We start from the raw sequence: 18,511 nt of genomic DNA, 5'->3' as shown, positions 1-18,511 counted from the left end.
CTGCTGCTGCTGAACAGACTTTGTTAGCGTAACCCGGAGACTAAAATGGCTTCAAATTCGTCCTTCTCAGAAGAGGATTTCTCCTGCACCGTGTGCCGTGACATCTTTAAAGATCCAGTTCTCTTGGCGTGTAGCCACAGCTTCTGCAAAGCCTGTCTGCAGGACTGGTGGACGCACAAGGGAAAGAAGGAATGTCCAGTTTGTAAGAAAATAAACAGAGGGAAATCTCTTCCCTGCAACCTGGTTCTGAAGAACTTGTGTGAGGCCTTCGTACAGCAGAGACCCTCAAAGCGTCGGAGAACTTCACCAGGCTCTGCTGAGGAGGTGTGCAGTCTGCACGCTGAGAAACACAAGCTCTTCTGTCTGGAATGTAAACAGCCAGCGTGTGTCGTGTGTCGAGATTCTAAAAAACACACCGGCCACAGTTTCAGACCCATCGATGAAGCTGCTCTGGATCGCAGAGAGCAAGTGCAGAAATCATTAACGAATTTACTGCGGAAACTGGGGCATTTTAAACGTATCAAAACTAACTGTGACAGAACAGCAGAACGCATTAAGGTCCAGACCCAGAACACAGAGACGCAGATTAAGGAACAGTTTAAGAAGCTCCATCGGTTTCTACAAGACGAAGAGGAGGCCAGGATCACCGTGCTGAGAGAGGAAGAGCAGCAGAAGAGTCAGACGATGAAGGAGAAGATCGAAGGTTTGGACGGAGACATATTGACCATTTCAAACAAAATCAGAGTCATGGAGGAGGCTCTGAAAGCAGAACACGTCTCGTTCCTGCAGAACTACAAGGCCGCCATGGAGAGAGTCCAGCTCACACTGCAGGACCCACAGCCGGTCGAAGGAGAACTGATGGACGTGGCCAAACACCTGGGCAACCTGACCTTCAGAGTCTGGGACAAGATGAAAGACATCGTCTCCTACACCCCTGTCGTTCTGGACCCCAACACCGCCTTTCGCACGCGCGTCCTGTCCGATGATCTGACCAGCGTGAGCCACGACGGACTCGCCGCCGCGTGGATTGAGCTTCCCAACGACCTGACCGGGTATGACCTCTACGACTATGTCCAGGGTTCTGAGGGTATTAATTCAGGGACTCACACCTGGGTGGTTGATCTTGGAGACACCGGTGCCGACTGGGAAGTGGGGATGTCATCACGGTCCTTTCAGAGGGAGGGGTGGTCCAACGGTGAATTCTGGAGCATGTGTTTACGCGACGGTTGTTTACAACCTTCACGTTACGACGGGCGGATCACGAAACCCTCAGGGAAGCCGATCCCTCAGAGGATCAGAGTCCAGCTGGACTGGAACAGAGGAAAGCTGTCCTTTTCTGATCCTGATACTAACACACACCTAGACACCATCACAGAGACTTTCACAGAGGCACTCTTTCCATTCATTCGGGCTCAACATCCTATTAAGATAGTACCTGGGAAGGTCAGTGTGACTCTGAAACAATGATGATGAACTGTAGAACAGTGGTTCTCAAACTTTTTCATGTCAAGGACCCCCATATTGACACTTATTAGCCTGTGGACCCCCATTTCAAAAGATATGCCAGGGACCCGCATAAGAGAAGATTTTTTACGGCTCTAGCAGTGATTATCAACCAGTTTAATTTCAAGGACCCCCAGTTTGACATACATTAGGGCTACAGACCCCCATTTAATGGCATTTCTATCACTTGGACCGCAATTTATAATGTAAAATCAATGTTAATTTAACTCTGAGAGTGTGCAAATGGAACCAAATGGACCCATTTGTACACTCTCAGAGTTACAGACCCATAAGGGTCCATTTGGTGCCTAATCTATAATTTAGCTGGGGACCCCCTGAAACTCCCTCAAGGACCCCTGGGGGTCCCCGGACCCCACTTTGAGAACCAATGCTGTAGAAGACTAGTAGGCATTGGCCAGACTGATAACGTGGATCCGCTCTCACGTTCCTCGTTATCAGTCTGGCCAATGCCAGGCTAGAAGACTAGAACAATGATGTGAAGAAGCCATTGTTATAGTGAGCAATAAGACAAGGAAACATCATGATTCCTCGTCTTATTGCTTGAGATACAGTAATCTTTACTAGTTTACTAAAACAGGGGTCTAGTTATTTTTAAGTTTTTTTTTATCGTCAAGACTCAAGAGATTCATACATAGTGAATGTAAATAGTGTCATACACAGTGAGTGTTCTTTTTTTAGTGTTACAATGATGAAAGTATGAGTGAAATGTGATGGACTTGAGGCTTAAAGAGTCTTAAGTGGTCATCTTCTACTTCTGTTTCTAAACAGCTATCTCATAATCACTGCCTGTACCATTTTGCGTGAATTTCAGAAGGTTTTACTGAACAAGTTACTGCATTAACTGTTGACATATCCTAACAAGCTACAACATCATTTAAAATGTGATTAATTTTGGTCTGAGTTCTGATTAAAGTATAAACCTGTAAAGAAATCTGTATGTGATGTAATGTTTAATTCAAATAAACATCTCTAGCACACATCTCTTGTTTGGTTTGAGTTCAGTTGCATCAAATAACAAATATCGGTTCCATGTTTTATGCCGTCATACAGTGTGACATGTTGTATGATGTTAGCAGAGGTCAATGTTTAAACTATTGCAGACGTTGAACCCATAAGGGGTGAGCTACACAGTAAATACACCATCTCTATTAAATATGATGATGATTAAATATTACGTATGATCTCTATTAAATTCAACAAGATTTGTCTAATCCTTCATCAATACATTTGTCTTTAACACATTCAAACCGGGAACGCATCAACAAATGTCTTCTAAATCCCAATTCTAAAACTTATGTTGCTATAATATCAGTGGTGCTCAAACGTTTTCATGTCAAGGACCCCCAAAATGATATGTATTTGGGCCGCCGACCCTCCCATCTCAAAATATTTTGTAATAGGGACCCCCCAGAAGCAAAGATTTGAGTCAAAAATGTTCCCAAAATGAAGAGTGACACACATTAGCACAAGGACCGTTTATATACATATTAAGGGCCCGCATAATGCATAATGATATTTACAGGTTCAGTATGCTAAACTTGTTCACGGCTGAAACCCTTTGTGATGTTTTTGAATGGCTCAGTGGCTCTCAATTCCTTTGGGCTCAGGGCGCCCCTATAAACAACTGTTTCATCCACGGCAGTCATTGATTGAATACTTTATTCAGAAATTTGCAGGAAAAAAACACATGAAAGTATAGTTTAAATACAAGGTCAAATAAATAGTTTTAAAAGGCCCATGAAACCCTATGGCTTGTTCCAAATGGGGTAATGTTTTTGAACGACTCAGTGGTGATGAATCAGGGCATGTACTGTATATCAGAGGTTCTCAATCTTTTGTAACTCAATGCCCACCTAGGTGTGTGTGTCAACATGGTCACGGCCCACATACCAAAATAAATATAATCCGGGAGCAGTTTGGGTTGGCGCCCCAGTCTGTGTCTTCCGTGAGGAAGAAGCCCAACAAATCCACGGTGAGGCCTTTAGGAGGACCATTCAAGCAAGCCACAAGGGGAGTACCACCACGGCCCAAGACGGGGGAGTGGTGAGCTGTGGATTTTTGAACTAAGGGTACTGTATTTTATGACGTCACGTGCGCGCGCACGTGCGCAGGCATGTGCACATAGCCACTTACTAATACTGTATTCAACATGTGATTATTAATGTATTTATATTTATTATTTTGTTGCATTGTTAATTTGTTGTTTTTATTTTTGTTTCAATTAATCAATTATTTTATTTTCCTTTTAGTTTTATATAAAATCCCTTTACATAGACTCACCCACACATAAGCAGTTAAAATAATCAGACACCTTGTCTTTGTCTTGTCTCAGAGAACTGGGTGCTCTGCTAAGCAACCCCCCTCACACTCTGCAGTGCACATTCAATTCAAGTCCATGGCTTTTCTCCAGTAGCCTAATGTTATGCAAAGCAGCCAGGTAGACGCTATTGAGAATGTCTCGCCACTGACGGCGCGAACCTTCAGAGGCTATTGTTTAAACTTTAAGGTGTTAACGACCGCCGCTGACGGTGAGTGCATGTGGAGCACGCGCGAGCCCCCAGCCCCCACAGTCTCAGAACTAAGGGTACGCCGTACCCGCCCGTACCCCCTAGAGCTCAACCCTGCGTCTCCTCCCAGTCCCGGCAGAGTATAGTTCCAGAGAAGCGGATTGAGTGGCCTTGTCTTTCCCTAAATTAGGACTGACAGTAGGTGATACTGGGACTTAAGTCGGAGCTTGATCAACACTGGCTGGGTCACCTGGGCGAGGGTGTATGTTGTTGCGAGAACCAAAACATCCTATGACCCCAGGCTACAACACTGATGATACGTCCCAGGTGCATCCGTGATGTTTTTTGTTATAATACTTATATATATAAAATGAATTACGATATTATTCTGCTTAAATGATTAGTCTAAAATTAAGATTTATTTGATTCATGTATTAGATCCACATTAGCTTACTGTACTGTTACAGCAGCTACTCTTCCTGGGGTCTCAACCAGCATCAAAAACATAATTTACACTCATTACATGAATTCATACAACAGACTCATCATCACAACAGTAGCCTACAATACAGTACAATCTAAAGACTCTAACTCATAACCTGTCTAATACATACAAACAGACTGGGATGTATACCTCATATCACATCATCCAAAGAGAAAAGTTAGAATATATTTTTTGAATACATTACTTCTTATGTGAACAAATACAAATTGAACCTTTTTTCTTAAAACTCATAGTATTACTTATGTATGTATTTTTACTTAAATAAAAAAACTTTTACTTTAAGTAAAAAAAAGAATGCAAAAATAAATACATTAATATAAATAAATAAATGTGAGTACTACAGCAGATAAATGTCCGTTTACCTGGCAGGGAATTCATAAGAATCGTGCACTTAAGGTGACAAGTTTTTGATTTTTGGCATGGTGTTAAAAACCATCGGCTGCAAGTTGGGATCGCCCCTTAAAAAATAAATAAAACTCATAGTATTACTTAAAAAATAACCATACAGTGCTCAAAGTAGTATTCAGATTTATTTATGTATTTTTACTTCAGTAAAAATACTTTTACTTTAAGTAAAAAATAATGCAAAAAAAATAACTACGTAAATAAATGTGAGTCCGTTCTCTCGTCACCCCGAGGCTTTCCGCGGCGGCAGCACCCATGGAAAGCCTTTCGGTTTCTATCACCAACCCCCGTGGTCACATCCGGTCTTAGGCCCGCCTACCGTATCCGGTCCTTTAACGCCGTACACACAGACGGCGCCCACCGTTTCCGTATCCGCTCCAGCCTTCAGGACCGGAAGCTCGGCTGAAGTGCTTCCAGTGTGTGTTTAGGTTTAGGCTGTGACGTCACGCTCCGCTCCTCCAGGGTCAGCCGCCCAAAAAGCATCGCTCGAGCTTCGAGGTGAGTTTATTTATTTATCTGTAAGTGTTGTAAACTCTGTGTTTACACACGTTTACCGTCATATCACAACTATTAACGGAAGAACTGTTGTAAATAATAGCAGTTATAAAGTATATTTATGTGAATAATGTTGTTATTTGTTTTTAAATAGAAACTATCCTCCGGTTCCTTTTTGAATCAGCAGCCGTTAGCCCGCTAGCATTAGCCTTAGCTAGCATGCTAGCCTTAGCTTAGCGCGCTAGCGTCATGCTAACAGGTCTCAGTGTGTCTACACAGTGTTATTGTAATAACCTGGTTGTTATTGTGGTTGTTTTAATAGTGTTTAATCTAACTATTACACATTATAACACGCCCCCCCCCCCCACGGCTCTCTGTGGGGGCATGGTTGGAGCCATAGCATTGAGGTGTTAGCATGCGGCTTACAGGCTAACAGCAGGCCTAACATGGTTGTTAACAGACTGTCTGTCTGTCTGTTTGTTTTAAAGCTGCTAGATGAACTAACCCGGGCTAAACACAGCATGGATGTTATTATGAGACACCGATTTAACCCACAGGATACCCTTATTCACCTTTATTTTAACTCGTATGGTCACAGTGTAATATGTGACCCATTTATTAAGATACTTGAGTTGTATTTAACGTATTGACCACTTTATTAACCTTTATTAAGTTAAATGGTCTATATTGAATCTATTGGTCACTTTATTAACCTTGTATTAAGGTACATGATCTGTATTTAACGTATTGATCACTTAATTAACCTTTATTTTTTCACTTAAACGACCTATATTTAACCTATTGATCACTTTATTAACCTTATTGTAAGTTACATGATCTGTATTGAACTTATTGATCACTTAATTCATATTTATTAAGTTAAATGAACTGTATTGAACTTAATTAAACTACAAGATCACTGTTTTACCCAGTGGTTCTCAAACATTTAGATTTCAACGACCCCTTTAACTTTTAACTGTGTTCCAATGGAACCAAATGGACCCGTTAGATTCCATTTGGTTCCATTTATCTACTGGTCAGAGTTACAGACTTTAACCCCCCCCCCCCCCACTATTACACCTACTTGTGAGAAATAAATAATTTCACCCCCTTTTTCTACCACGCTGGTAAACCTGTGATGTGACGTTGAGTACAGTATCACTGCTTCACCTAAATGTCATGATCATCACTTTAACCCAGGGGTCTTCAACAGGGGGTCCGCCAAATCTTTGTGTTATGATTTTCTTTTTACATTAACCACTTGAACCCTAATATCCCTTTTCTGAGGAGAACTTGAGCCAAAAATAGCAGATCTGCTATTTTTGGCAAAGAGGTGGAAAAAAGAGCAGACAAAGAGAACAAAAAAGGTTTAATCTGAAACACAATTTTATACAATATAGAGGAGGGGGTCCCTGCTTCATTTCTCTCTCAGCTAGGGGGTCCTTGGCCTGAAAACGTTAAAGACCCTTGCTTTAACCTACAAACATTGATCACTCACTTTATTTGATGCCACGTTCATTGTTTACCTGGGATCCTATAGTTTATTATTATTGTTTAGACAGATTGCTTTAAGTAGGTCTGCCCAATCCTAATTTTCTGACACACTACACTGTCTCTGCATTTGATGTCTTTGGTGTTTACCTTGATTATTGTAAGTCACTCTGGATAAGAGTGTCTGCTAAATGCCTACATTATAAGTTAAACCTACAGTAATTAAACTACTCCATCACTTGCGTAACATTCGTCCATACTTAACAAGACAGACAAGTCCATAAATGTTTAGTACAATGAATTCAGTATTTTTATATAAATCAGTGGTTCTCAAAGTGGGGCCCTTGAAGGGGCTCCATGGGCTAAATTATTGATTGTTAGGATTATAAATAGGCCTGTCACAATTATACATAATCACCTAATTGCAATTATTTCTGCATAATCATCATAATAGTATCCATGTTGAAAAATGTTTCATCAATGTTTATTTTCAAGCATTTTCCAAAAACAGCAGAAATAGCAGATCTACAAGCTTACAACGCGTCACTTCGTAAGCTTGTAGATCTGCTATTTCTGCTATTTTGAAAAGTATTAAGTGTCAGTCATTTCTTTGTATATTTAAGTTATTTGTCATATTTCTGCACAGTGCATTTTTTTTAATTTATGAATCCTAAAATGCAAACGGAAATTAAGTTCCAATGGTCATTAATCGTCAACTTAAATTTGTAATGGTGACGGCCCTAATTATTAACCAAATGGACTCTTACAGGTCTAGAACACTTAGAGAGTGTACACATAGGACTGTCACCATTACACATTTAAGTTGCTGATTAATTGTCGCTCAAATAATTGCGATTAGCGACTTAATTGTGGGTTTGGCCGTTGGACATTGTTGAACATTGGAACACATGCAGCCTTTTAGGCTTCATAATCAAAAATTGCACGGAGCAGATATATGACAAATAACTGAAATATACAAAGAAATTGACTTTTTAAATATTTTTTGTAAAAATAGCAGAAATAGATATTTTTCAGCTTTTTTTTAATATTTGAAAATGTGTGAAAATCTTTTAACATGGAAACGAGTATGATCATTATGCAATATGGGGATTAAAAAGGTACATAAATATGAATTGAGTATGTGTTGTGTTCATTGCAGGACAGTGACTGTTTGGTGCCAATAGATAGAGAGAGAGAGAGACCGTCGTTGCTCCGTGTCCCCACGGCCAGGATGGACTCAGACATCTTAAACATCGAGGAGATCGTGATGGGGGGTCTGCCGGACCCCCCTCCCGTGGTGGTGCCCCCCGCCCAGTCAGCCTCAGTCTTCAAGACCCCCACCATCAACTTCAAGCCCCCCGGGTCCTCTGTCCAACCATGTGAGTAGTACTGCCTCTATTCTTTATTCGGATCCCCTTTCCCTGTGATCCCGTTAAAACCGGGAACGCATCTGTGTGGCATTTTTAGATGTCTTTATGCTATTCAAAAATAGCAGATCTACAAGTTCCTTAGCGCGGCACCGCGCTACGAGCTTGTTGATCTGCTATATTTGAAAAATCGTGAAAATGTGTGCAAATCTTTGAATATATATATATTTAAATCGAACATTTGTAACTCAAATCTTTGCTTCTGGGGGGTCCCTGGAACAAGATATTTTGAGATGGGGGTCCGCGGCCAAATACATGTCATTTTGGGGGTCCCTGACATGAAAAAAACACTGATATTTTAGCAACATACGTTTTTTTTAGGATTTAGAAGATATTTGTAGAATCCCCAAAAGAAAAGATTTGAGTTAAGATGTTCGCTTTAAAAATACATATATATTCAAAGATTTGCACACATTTTCACGATTATTCAAAATCAGTAGTTCTCATTAATCAGTAGTTCTCACACATTTTTCAAAAACGTTCCAAAATAGCAGATGTACAAGCTCGTACATCTGCTATTTTTGAATGGCCATCGCAAAAATCTAAAATGGCACAATTTCCAATTAGGCATTTAGCAGACATCTCTTAATCCAGAGTGATTTACAGTAAGCAGGGACAGTTCATTAACATTAGGTCTATTGCTCATCATGTCATGTGTATTCATGTGTGTATTTTTCTTCTCATAACTTCCCATGCTGTGGGTGGTGCATCAGTGATCATAGTTGGTAACGTATTTCACATTGTAACGGCCCCATACACATTACACATAGTGATGTTACTGTAGCAGAGTAGCTCAGTCTGAAGCCCATAGTGATGGGAAAAAAACGTTTCAGTGAACAAACAATTGCGTTCACGTTCACAGTAATGATTGGTTCAAATGATTCGTTCGCGTCCAGTAGTGCTATTTTCTAGTGAGAAACCATTGCGGGAGCGTTATTATTACGTCGCCCGTACAGCCCGCCCTCCCGTCCTGTGTACGGGGGGAGAGGATGGGGGGACGTGAACGATAGCGTGAACGTAACGGTTTCAGTAAGTGAACTAGTTCTTTTGAATCGATCATGAACGACCCATCACTAGAAGCCCAGAAGCCTGATCTCTCCCCATAGCCAGGAGGGATTCCCTCTCCCATTAGCAGTAGATGTTTGGTTACACACACACACACACACACACACACACACACACACACACACACACACACACACACACACACACACACACACACACACACACACACCTGGGTTCGAATCTCTAGTGTTACACTGCCATGGTGTTCAAATGATATGGGGTGCACATAACTGTTTTGGTCTAGTTCTCAGAAGAGCACCTAGAGATGTTACTTGGTGCGCGCCAAATAAATGGTCAATAAAAGGTCCGGCCGCCGTTTTGTTCTTAACTCAAAAGGAAGGGGGGGGGGTGCTCAAGAAAAAATGTGAATGTTGTAGCACCCTGCTTCTAAATTCCGTCGTTTTTTCTTCACGCCGTTTGGTGCCCCCACCAAGATTGGTGCCCTGTGCTGCGCTGCTTTTATCCGCCAGATTGGGACGTTCACGGCATATTTTGCACCATCACGGTGCGTTCATCATCGGTGACGAGTAACACAGCCGCTGCGTGCAGCGTGCTGCGAGTCGCAGCGTGTCTGTGTGTCAGGATGCGAGGCAACACTCACACAATCACGTGCAGCATGCGTCCTCTCCCCCTGCGCCTAATGGCTGTACATGGGGCCGACGCGTGCTTTAGCCGCGTGAGTGTGGCTTCAGGAAGTAAATTCCTAGCCTCTATCTTCAGGCTTATATTTTTTTGTTTTGCTAAAAAATAAAAGCTTGGAAATTCCTGTCCCAGCTGTTGGTACGCAAAAGCACCTCGCGTCGTCTGATGTGCCGCGCAGAATTTATTTTGGCGGCGCATGCACACCAGTTATGTGCACCCCCCTGCAAATGATCATTATTTTTGATGAGTTAAGAATTGTTGATCTCGTCATGAAATGTGTTTTGTTTTCTGCTTTTCTTCTCCTCAGACCAACATGAGAACCTTCAGTGTTTCATAACGTTCTGTGTCTTCTTCTTCTCCTCAGACCAACATGAGAACCTTCAATGTTTCATAACGTTCTGTGTCTTCTTCTTCTCCTCAGACCAACATGAGAACCTTCAGTGCTTCATAACGTTCTGTGTCTTCTTCTTCTCCTCAGACCAACATGAGAACCTTCAGTGCTTCCAGTGTTTCATAACGTTCTGCAACGCCAAAGCCAAGGAGAGACACATGAAGAAGAGTCACCGGGAAGAGTACAAACAACAGCTTCAACAGGTAGGAAGGAGACTTCACCACACTTCAACTTCATTCACACTACTGGTTCTCAACCTTTTCAAGCTGGCGTCACAGTCATTTTTAACCACTTAGCTTTGGCTATTCAAAAACAGCAGATATACAAGCTCATAGCATAGCACAGAGTGCCGTGCTATGGGCTTGTAGATCTGCTATTTTTGAAAAACCTTGAAAAAAGGTGTGCATATCTTTGAATATTTACATTTTTTAAAGCGAAAATTAACTGATATCTTTGCTTCTGGGGGTTCCTGGCACAAAACATTTTCAAATAGGGGTCCGTGGCCAAATATATATCAATTTAGGAGTCCTTGGCATGAAAACCATTGGGTTATATGACACAAAATAATGACTGTATTTAGCTGTGATACTCAGACCTCCATCTAATGTGACGTTCAGAGTGACGTTAACAGATCTTGTGTCTGTGTCTTCTTCCTCAGGGGAACACACTGTTCACCTGCAGCTTGTTTATATGTGTCTGTGTCTTCTTCCTCAGGGGAACACACTGTTCAGCTGCAGCTTGTTTATATGTGTCTGTGTCTTCTTCTTCCTCAGGGGAACACACTGTTCACCTGCAGCTTGTTTATATGTGTCTGTGTCTTCTTCCTCAGGGGAACACACTGTTCAGCTGCAGCTTGTTTATATGTGTCTGTGTCTTCTTCCTCAGGGGAACACACTGTTCACCTGCAGCTTGTTTATATGTGTCTGTGTCTTCTTCCTCAGGGGAACACACTGTTCACCTGCTACGTGTGCGACCGCAGCTTCCCATCGTCAGAGGAGCTGACGGCCCACCAGCCCACACACAGCAAAGAGGACAAGCCCTTCAAATGTGTCTACTGCAACGAGAGCTTCCGCATCTTCTCTGAGGTACCCGCTGATGGACCCAAACCACTGTTGATTTAGATTTAGTCATAGTTTTTTTAAATGGGTTTAAAAATTCAAATAAATAGGTCCTGCTGACATTTGCTGTTTTTAACATGTATGTAAAGCACGTTGTAACTATGTTTAGAAAAGCGCTATACAAATAAAATTCATTCATTTAGTTTTAGGCGGCCATAGCTGAATGGTTAGTGAACCCGCCTAGGGAGCCAGAGGCCCTGGTTGCCCCAGGTTCGATTCCAGGCCAGGGCAGCATATGTGTCGATGAAATGAAATTTGTCCCTGAGCAAGACTCTTAACCCCTAATTGCTCACAGGTTCTAATATGTGTTGCTGTCAAGTATCTCAAACTTCAAATGTAACTTGTTTTTTTAACCACATAAAGCCCAGCGTCCCTATTCTGCGGTGAAATTGGCAAATCTACAAGCTCACAACGTGTCGCACTGCAAGACGACATGAGCTTGTAGATTGTATACCTTCGGGCGAAGAGATTTGGAGTAGAGGGGGGGAAAAAAGGGGGGATAATTTAACAGAATTTTGAAAATACTCCGATTACAAATAATCATAAATACCATTTCCATAGAGCACCGAAGTCTGACGTCATTTACACATCCTACCTGGTTTGCGGTTTTCCACCCCCGTTCTGAATCCCCATAGACGTGTTTAATATCGCGTCAAATAAGAACTGTGTTCCAGAAATAAACAAATGTTCCCGCGGCGGTTTGACTCTTATGGATATGAAGCATCAACTGACGGTGAGAAAACGATAATGTTACTTCTGCCAAATTAGTTACATTTTCTCCAGAAACAGACTGTATCAAATATAAGTGACTGACTATCATAAACGATACAGAACCTCCTCCCTGACAATATCACAGAGACAGTTTGTTTATTTTTGGACCACAATTCTTATACGAGACGATTCTAAGACGACCCAATGTTATTCTCCATAGAGACATTACTTCTACGACCCAGGGGATGAACGAGTGACGTCAGGACTTCTGTTCTATATAGCAGTGGTTTTCAACCAGTGGTCCGGGGACCACCAGTGGTCCTTGAGGGAGTTCCAGGGGGTCCCCAGCTAAATGATAGATAGGAACCAAATGAACCCTTATCGGTCTGTAACTCTGAGAGTGTGTGCAAATGGAACCAAATGGACCCTAACGGGTCCATTTGGTTCCATTTGCACACACTCTCAGAGTTAAATCAACATTGATTTTATAATACAAATTGAGGTCCCAGAGTTAGAAATGCCATTAAATGGGGGTCCGTAGCCCTCATGCATGTTAAACTGGGGGTCCTTGAAATTGAAATGGTTGAGAATCGCTGCTAGAGCCGTAAAAAATCGTCTCTTATTGGGGGTCCCTGGCATAACTTTTCAAATGGGGGGTCCCTGGGCTAATGTGTGTCAATTTGGGGGTCCTTGACGCAAAAAAGGTTGAAAACCACTGCTCTATAGTATTTACACATAAATATATATATTTTTGTCCCTGTCAGCTGACCACTCACAGAAGGCAGGTGTGTCCAGAGAGGCACTTCCTGTGTAAGGACTGTAACCAGACGTTCCGGAGCCACGGTCTGCTGCGTACGCACCGCCTGGCGCAGCACCCCCGCCCCGACCACGCCCCCGACGGGGCGGGGGGCGGAGCCGACCAGGACCCGGACAACCCCGCCAAGACCCACCGCTGCAGCAAGTGCGGCCAGGGCTTCGAGGAGGAGGCCCAGCTGCTGGAGCACCAGGAGAAGTACGCCGCCGGAGAGACGTGCAACGGCAACGCCGTCAGGTAAAGGCCTTCAGAACCGCCATTACTGTCTCTTTGATTATTCTATAGAAAATATATAACAATATATGATTATTCTATAGAAAATATATAACAATGTTTTCCAATGATTTGCCCAGGGCAATATTTTAGCTATTCAGAAATAGCAGATCTACAAGCTCATAGCGCGGCACCGAGTGCCGCGCTATGAGCTTGTAGATCTGCTATTTCTTTTTAACTCATCCACTGCCACGGACGTAAAAAAACGTTATTTCAAATTTTTTTTTTTTTTTTTTTTTTTGCCCAAAGACCAAGGAGATATGATTTTTTGAAGGAAAAGACTCCCATCCACTTCCTTGTTAACTTAAAACTTAAACATTCTGTATCTCAGCTCCTGAGTACTTTTTTTTTTTCAATGAAAAATCTCTGGCAGTGGGCAAACGCAGCCAGCAATAATTCTGGCAGTGCAAGAGTTAAATCGTGACATTTTTTTGCAAATCTTTGAATATATATATATATATTTTTTAAAGCGAACATTTTTAACTCAAATCTTTGCTTCTGGGGGGTCCCTGGAACAACATATTTTGAGATGGTGGTCCGCGGCCCAAATACGTATAATTTTGGGTGTTCCTTGACATGAAAAAGTTTGTGAACCAATGATTATAGCAACATACGTTTTTTCAAAAAAACTGTTAGGATTTAGAAGACATTTGTAGAATCCCCCAGAAGCAAAGATTTGAGTTAAAATTGTTCGCTTAAAAAAATATATATATTCAAAGATTTGCACAAATTTTCATGATTTTTCAAAAAGAATAGCAGATCTACAAGCTCAGGGTCAGTATGCTGAGCATGAGGAGGCCTGTCAACAATTATTACATAATCGCAATTATTTGAGCTAATCTGAATAACTTTTTTACATCACTTCTAACAACTTGACCAAAATAAGGATTGATTGTTAAATCGTAAATTTTACTTATCAATTAACACATTGCTTGCCAAGATATTAAACATAGTTTTCTATCCCCATGCCGGCGTATAATTACCTCAATCCCATGATATTTGAAACGCCGTTGAACCGACATTGTGTAAAAAAAAAAAAGGTTCCTGTGAATAGACGGAATGATCTGTGTATCCATGGGAACGACAAGTTCCCAACCGCGATCCGCCATTTTGGAGCTTTGGTCCGCTGAAAACGGGTGGTTTTCAATAAATAAATAAATAAACTGAGTTACAGCCGTTTTTCTGAAAATCCCATCATTGGGGCGGGTGGAAGGGACGTTTTTTGGAATTATGTCACATCCACATTGTTCTTCTCTGAGAGACGATGGATCATTCCAAAGCTGTGTTAGGGCGCCCCTTGTGGAACTTTCCCCAAAAAATGAAAGAACGCATATATTCGATCTGTGTAATCATCAATGTGTTAAATGGATTGTTTAGATTGAACGGTTGCCCCCCCTCCCCTCTATACCTCCAGGAAGCGCGGGCGGCCCCCCAAGCAGACGGAGGACGCGTCGGTCGCCCCCGAGAAGAAGCCCAGGCGGAAAAAGAAGGACGGCGAGGCGAGCGAAGAGGCGGCGGCCGACTCAGGGGCGGCGACCGCCGAGGCCAAGGGGAAAGGAGGCGGAGCTAAGCGTGGCCGTCCTGCTAAGGTTATTACAGTTCTGCATTTATCATGAAGCTTTGTGTGTTATGTTTAACCCATTAAGACCGGGAACGCATCTGTGTCATTTTAAGATTGATTTGGCTGTTCAAAAATAGCAGATCTACAATCTCAAAATACATAATCAAATACATAATTCAAATACATAATTCTGGGGGCCCTTGACATGGAACCACTGATATTATAGCAACAGAAGTTGTTTTAAAAAAACTGTAGAAGACATTTGTATAGAATATATATTCAAAGATTTGCACAAATCATCATGATTTTTCAAAAATAGCAGATCTACAAGCTCGTAGCTTGTAGATCTGCTATTTTTGAAAAGCCAAAGAAATCTAAAAATGACACGGATACGTTCCCGGATTTAATGGGTTAAAATATTATAATATGGGGAGAGATGGGGGGAAGCTAAAAGTACAGAGGTACAGTTTATACAATAATGCTAAAAGGATAACACAAAAAGCCCTGAGGGCTTGTTTCCATTGTGGTCCTGTGTATTGAATTCATCAAAGACTAAAACAAAGGGCATTTTCCTCTTATTCATTTTTAGTTTTATAAACACCATGCAGTTTCAGTCATCGATTTTTTTTTAGTAGTTTTGTTCGTTAGTCGTAGTTCGTTAAGTGATAATGGGAAAGCATCTGTCATTTTAGACTTTTAGTAAATATATAATTTCTTTCGGTTTGGAAACCTTGTATGTTCCAAAACGGTTACTTTTCAGGATTCAAATTCAAAAGTACCAGATCCACAAGCTCTAAATGTGCTGCGATGCATTCTGAGCTTGTAGATCTGCTGCTTTTGTATGATCAAGTAGGGTGTTAATTTACAGAAATGACTCAAAACGAATATGGAGATAATAGGTTTCTGCCCGATAGCAAACGATACATAGCAACAGAAAACTGTTTGGATTTAGAACTATAATAACCTTTGATCTCATTCTAAAGGCGGCGGCAGCGGCCACTTCCTCCGACGACAAGGACGCCGCCCCCGAGAACGATGACGACAACGAGGAGGAGGAGGAGGAGGAGGACCCACCGGCGGCGGCGGCGGAGAGCAAGAAGGCCGGCAAGGCGGCCGTCCCCCCCCGCCTCATCCACTGTCCCGAGTGCAAGCAGGGCTGCGCCGGCGCCGCGCAGCTCCGCGCCCACAAGAAGGAGAAGCACCCGCCCCCCAAGAAGCCCCACCCCTGCGAGGAGTGCGAGGAGAGCTTCCTCCGCCCGGAGCAGCTGGAGGCGCACAAGGCGCGGGCGCACACCGCCGGCCGCTTCCCCTGCCCCGCCTGCGGCAAGAGCTTCGGCCGCGAGCGCACGCTGAAGGCGCACCAGCTGAGCAGCCATCCCGAGATGGAGAGGAGCCAGGCCGATGACGAAGACAGCCAAAACGTCAAGAGATAATTATTCACACGTTTAGCGTTTGGTTGTTGTTTTTTTTTCTTCTCTCTTTTTTTTTTTTAAGGTCCGGAACGCCCGGTTCTCAATGTCGGACGGACCACCCACCCAACGGGGTCCCAAATACACCCTTAACCCTTTAAGACCTGAGGCGATTCTTAAAGGGACACTTCACCCAAAAAAAAAACTTTGTCTCAATGGATCAGTCACCCCATGGAGACTTGAATTTGAATTCATGGATATTTTTTAGTTTTTTGTCTCATTCCTAAGACAATAATTTGATGACCGGCAGCGGTTCCGGTAGGAGACACGACGAGTCGTTGTGTCTCCTACCGGAACCGCTGCCGCTAACTAAAACATATCCATGAATTGAAGTCTCCATGGGGTGACTAATCCATTGAAACAACGTTTTTTTTGGGTGAAGTGTCCCTTTAAAAATGTTTTCTAAATCCTAACGTTTTTTTGAAAAAAATCAACAAAAAAGGAAAATTCAAGATTTTTCAAAAATAGCAGATCTACAAGCTCATAGCGCGCTATGAGCTTGTAGATCTGCTATTTTTGAATAGCCCAAGAAAATCTAAAGTGACACAGATGCGTTCCTGGTCTTAAAGGGTTTAACCGGTCTGTAACTCTTCAGTGTGTACAAATTGGTTCCATTTTGTACACACTCAAGAGTTACAGAGCCGCCGTGTTAGTTACGGGTCCATTTGGACCGCTGGTGGTCCCCGGACCAGACGTTGAGAAACATGTATGATTTGAAAATTTTAGTCAGGGATCTGTTTTTTATTTTATTTTATTTTATTTTTTTAACCTAGAGTTTTGATGAGTTTGGAACCTTTTATCATTTCTCCTTTTTTTTTTTTTTTTTTTTGAGAATGAAACATGGCATTTTAGCAGGATTTTTTGATTACGAGTTAGAGTATGTTTTATTATTAATAATAACTGCACAGCTTTGCCTATTTTTTTTTGGTTCTGGGCTGTTTATTATTCAGATGTTGTGCAAAAAAAACAAAACAGACACATCATCAACAAATTGACTGACTAACCAAAAGTCGCTAAACCGCCCCCCACCCCCCCCCCAGCTTTGTCGTAATCGACATTATGTTTGTATAAAAAAAAACCTGATTAATTCCTTCCTCAATTTATTTTAGAAGTTAACGTGTGACAATGTGTGTGATAAGACTTTTACATTGATAAACTTATTCTGTCATTAAATGTGTGCATTTTTCCCCCCAAAAACAATTCTTTTTTTTTTTTTTTCCTCCCCAAAACAGATTGTGTAAAAAACGGCCAGCGTACTTCTTGCGGGAATCGATGTTCGGCGAAGTCGTGAAAAGAACAAAACGACCCCCGATCGCGGAGGAAACAAAACGTTTCTTTCTCCCCATACTTTTTCTAACTAGCCGAAATCGCCACAGATGAGACAAACCGTGCGATTGGTTAGAAATTCTTGTTATTCCATTCTGAAAGGGGCGGGATCTCGACTAGTAGAACGGTAAACTCTCAAACCGAAATCAACGTCGAGTACCAAATCGTTTTGCCCTCAGAGAAAGAACCTCTTTGTTATGAAGTACGCTGCCCGCTTAAGCCTCATTCACGCTTTCTCGCGAGAACAGCAGACCTACAAGATCACACAAGGCGTCGCGTCCTTGTGGTCTTGTAGATCCGATATTCTCGGTGTGCGACGGAAGCAATGAATAGACCGTATTCACACGGCGGCCATGTTGCTATTAAGTCACCCACGGCAACGGGGTGGCACTTTCAATGTTAAATTCCAAAATGGCCGCCGTGTGAATATGGTCCTATGGGGCTTTAAGTTGCTATTTTTTAAAGCTTCTAGTTTTAAATACCATGTAGTGATACTGAGCTGGAATGCCTCCTAGATGAAGCCTGTTTAAAAACACGTGTTGTATTATAAATATAGCTTCTGGTTCATAATAGTGGTGTATTTTTTTACATGATATTTTGATTGAGTTAATGATCTAAATTAAGTTTCTTAAACAAATGATCACGTGATCAAGACGTTGATCAGCCTTTTTTTGTTTTTGTTTGGACGCTTCAGAATCACAGCAAAGAAAGTACTAATGAAAGGATGTTGGGCTGATCATGGACCTACAGATGTACCAACCACTATCTAGGATCCTTCTCTTAACCT

General features: G+C 42.1%; 2 protein-coding genes across 2 annotated transcripts; both read left to right on the top strand.

The window, feature by feature from the left end:
• Positions 1 to 45: 45 nt before the first annotated feature.
• LOC311039155 (E3 ubiquitin-protein ligase TRIM35-like) lies at positions 46 to 1,467 on the top strand (the record flags this gene model as incomplete). Its single annotated transcript, XM_084048806.1, has 1 exon — positions 46 to 1,467. One exon carries the CDS (start codon positions 46 to 48, stop codon positions 1,465 to 1,467), a length of 1,422 nt encoding a protein of 473 aa, XP_083904932.1.
• A 3,939-nt stretch (positions 1,468 to 5,406) lies between these two features.
• znf576.2 (zinc finger protein 576, tandem duplicate 2) lies at positions 5,407 to 16,604 on the top strand. The gene is made up of 7 exons (XM_084051921.1): positions 5,407 to 5,439; positions 8,087 to 8,306; positions 10,540 to 10,655; positions 11,394 to 11,537; positions 13,046 to 13,332; positions 14,783 to 14,957; positions 15,913 to 16,604. The coding sequence occupies exons 2-7, from the start codon at positions 8,159 to 8,161 to the stop codon at positions 16,360 to 16,362; spliced, it is 1,320 nt and encodes a 439-aa protein (XP_083908047.1). The 5' UTR covers positions 5,407 to 5,439; positions 8,087 to 8,158; the 3' UTR covers positions 16,363 to 16,604.
• The last annotated feature ends 1,907 nt before the right edge of the window (positions 16,605 to 18,511 follow it).

The sequence above is a fragment of the Gymnoscopelus microlampas genome (assembly GCF_963454915.1).
Source record: "Gymnoscopelus microlampas genome assembly, chromosome: 3".
Classification (NCBI taxonomy): domain Eukaryota; kingdom Metazoa; phylum Chordata; class Actinopteri; order Myctophiformes; family Myctophidae; genus Gymnoscopelus; species Gymnoscopelus microlampas.
The sequence above is the reverse complement of the archived record's forward strand: the minus strand, read 5'-3'. Positions and strand labels throughout refer to the sequence as shown.